The sequence below is a fragment of the Triticum dicoccoides genome, chromosome 2A (assembly GCF_002162155.2).
Source record: "Triticum dicoccoides isolate Atlit2015 ecotype Zavitan chromosome 2A, WEW_v2.0, whole genome shotgun sequence".
NCBI lineage: Eukaryota > Viridiplantae > Streptophyta > Magnoliopsida > Poales > Poaceae > Triticum > Triticum dicoccoides.
This window is the reverse complement of record NC_041382.1, coordinates 752,671,283-752,674,532: the sequence shown is the minus strand read 5'-3', so window position 1 is coordinate 752,674,532 and position 3,250 is coordinate 752,671,283. Positions and strand designations below refer to the sequence as shown.

General features: G+C 51.7%; 1 protein-coding gene across 1 annotated transcript; it reads left to right on the top strand.

The window, feature by feature from the left end:
- Positions 1 to 766: 766 nt before the first annotated feature.
- On the top strand, positions 767 to 2,726 carry LOC119356959 (cytochrome P450 94C1-like). The gene has a single exon (XM_037623939.1). The coding sequence runs from the start codon at positions 865 to 867 to the stop codon at positions 2,380 to 2,382; it is 1,518 nt and encodes a 505-aa protein (XP_037479836.1). The 5' UTR covers positions 767 to 864; the 3' UTR covers positions 2,383 to 2,726.
- The last annotated feature ends 524 nt before the right edge of the window (positions 2,727 to 3,250 follow it).

Sequence of the window (3,250 nt, the reverse complement as noted above, 5' to 3'; positions counted from 1 at the left end):
GATGCCAACCCTCTCTCCTGTTCAAACCATCAAATCTCTAACTCTCATGCGACATCGTCCTCGGCTTTGGGTCACTCTCGGCCTCAGGGCCACACTTGGGAAATCGACTATGCAGATTGCAAATTCAGACAACCTACCAGTAGCAAACGCAAAAAGAAATAAAAAAACACATCGTTGAAGCATGCTGCAACATTTTTTCGGACGACTGTCAGATCGATTTTAGTAAATTTCTCTTAAAAACTCTTTCTCACAGTGCACATGTGTTTGTGGAAAACTTTGTTGATGAAAAATGCCTCTGCAACATGTTCTATGTCATAGAATATGGTTAGCAATTGTTTAGCTATTTTTGCTCCTATGGAAGGTAGAACCATGACAATTGTTTATCTATTTTTGCTCACGAGTCACGAGCAATTGTTTAGCTATTTTTTAACATGATTATTTAGCTATTTTTGTTGGGGTCTGGCCCTCCTAATGTGATTGAGCTAGCTGAACATTGTTGGTTGTAATTCTCGGGTGGTTGAGTAATACAAGTGTTTTACCCCAAAAAACATTTTTTTACGTCACGGTGAACACGGGCCCAGCTGTCTCTGGAATGAAAAATATGGAGCCAACAACTCCTTAATTCGAAAAAAAGTAACGGGCCCAACTGTCATAAAGACTCAAAGTAGTGGCCCAACTCCTTAACGCGCACGAAGTCCATGTGTTTCTTCTTCCCCCGGAACGTACGCCCATCATGCTCCATGTGCCCAACTCGATCGGAGATATATAGACAGAGCCAGCCTCCATGACTCTCTCCACACCCTGCAGCTCACATCATCCCGCTTGGTATTCGTGACTCGTGAGCAACTAATCCAAGAGAGAGCAATGGATGCCGGGGAGTTATCATGGGGCGCGCGGTGCGCGGGACTGATCTTCTTCAGCCTGTCCATCTTCTCGGTGGCGCTCGCCGCGGTGCTCCTGCTCGTCCGCCGGTGGCCCAACCCCTGGTGCGGCTGCCACGTGTGCCGGGCGTACCTCACGGGGTCATGGGCCAAGGACTTCACCAACCTTGCCGACTGGTACGCGCACCTGCTGCGCGAGTCGCCGACGGCCACCGTCCACGTCCACGTCCTCGGCTGCACCGTCACCGCCAACCCGGCCAACGTCGAGTACATGCTCAAGGCCCGCTTCGACAACTTCCCAAAGGGCAAGCGCTTCGCCGCGCTCCTCGGCGACCTCCTCGGCGCCGGCATCTTCAACGTCGACGGCGACGCCTGGCGCCACCAGCGCAAGATGGCCAGCCTCCAGCTCGGCAGCGTCACCGTGCGCTCCTACGCCTACAAGATCGTCGCCCAGGAGGTGGAGGCCCGCCTCCTGCCGGTCCTGGCCGACGCCGCCGACAAGGGCAAGGTAGTCGACCTCCAGGACGTGTTCCGGCGGTTCGCCTTCGACACCGTCTGCAAGATCTCCTTCGGGCTCGACCCGGGATGCCTCGACCTCGACATGCCCATGTCGGACCTGGCGAACGCGTTCGACACCGCCTCGCGGCTCTGCGCCATGCGGGGCGCGGCGGCCTCGCCGTTGGTGTGGAAGATGAAGCGGATGCTCAACATTGGGTCCGAGAGGGAGCTCAAGAAGGCCATCAAGCTCGTCGACGACCTCGCGTCGGCCATGATTCTGCAGCGCCGGACTCTGGGTTTCGACAACACCCACGACCTTCTGTCCCGCTTCATGGCCTCGGACGTCGCCATGGACGACAAGTATCTCCGCGACATCGTGGTCAGCTTCCTCCTCGCCGGCCGGGACACGGTCGCCTCCGCGCTTACCATGCTCTTCCTCCACCTTCACAAGAACCCTCAAGTCGCGGCCGCCATTCGCGCCGAGGCCGGCGGCGACAAGCCGTCCACCTACGAGCACCTGATGAGCCTGCAGTATACCCACGCGGTGCTGTTCGAGAACATGCGGCTGTTCCCGCCGGTGCAGTTCGACTCCAAGTTCTGCACCGCCGCGGACGTGCTCCCGGACGGCACCTACGTGGAGGCCGAGTCACGCGTGATGTACCACCCGTACGCCATGGGACGCATGCCCAGCATCTGGGGCGCCGACTACGAGGCGTTCCGCCCCGACCGGTGGCTCACCGGACCCGGCGGTTCGTTCGCGCCGGCGAGCCTGTACAAGTACCCGGTGTTCCAGGCCGGCCTCCGCGTGTGCCTTGGCAAGGAGCTGGCCATAACTGAGATGAAGGCGGTCGGCGTGGCCGTGGTGAAGGCGTTCGACGTGGAGGTGGTCGGAGAGAACGGCCGTAGGGGCTGGGCGCCGACATTTGTGCCTGGGCTCACGGCGTCCATCAGCGGCGGCCTCCCAGTGAGGATCATCAAACGCACTTTGACTCCGAATTCATAATTCATATCTCTACTTCTAAGGAAGCAATTGGTAGTCTTGCTTTCAAGTTTTTTTAGTCCCATCTTCCATGGTTTTTTTCGTCCTAAAAAAATCTACGAAATTTCGTAGGTTAACCAGGGACAATTCCCACCTCCCAGGTTTTTTTTCGTCCCATCTTCCATGATTTTTTTTGGTACCTCGTCCCACCTCACACTAAGCCGCCACGAACCGCAAAAACCGCCTACCTTAGCCAAATCAACAAATCTCTCTCATTAATGCAATTTTCTTTAGGAAACAAATAATAGATTCTTTTCTACCTTAGCCAAATCAACGGATCTCTTCTATTAATGCAATTTGCTTTAGCAAACAAATAATAAATTCTTTCCTACCTTAGCCAAATCAACGGATCTCTCCCATTAATGCAATTTACTTTAGCAAACAAATAATAGATTCTTTCCTATCTTAGCCAAATTTACGAAATCTCTCTCATTAATGCAATTTGCTTTAGGAAACAAATAATAGATTTTCAGAAAACAAATAATCTCTAATCTCTAATAATTTCTACTCCTAATGAAACAGTTGGTAGTCTCCTCCCACCTTTCATGGTTTTTTTGGTACCTCCTCCCACCTTCGCTGGGTTTTTTTCGTAGATTTTTTTCGTCCCCTCCCCTCACTTCATCGGTTTATTTTCGCGTCACCCTCTCACACAACGAAAGAAATCTAAATAGATCAGAACTTTCCATACTGACGCAAGTTATTTAGTAATGTAGAATCAATCACGAACAATCTCTAAAGATCAAATCTAAATTTATTAACCTTACCTTAAATCACTCAATTACATTAATTACAAAACAAATAATTAATTTTCAAAAAATTTCTCAATCACGTA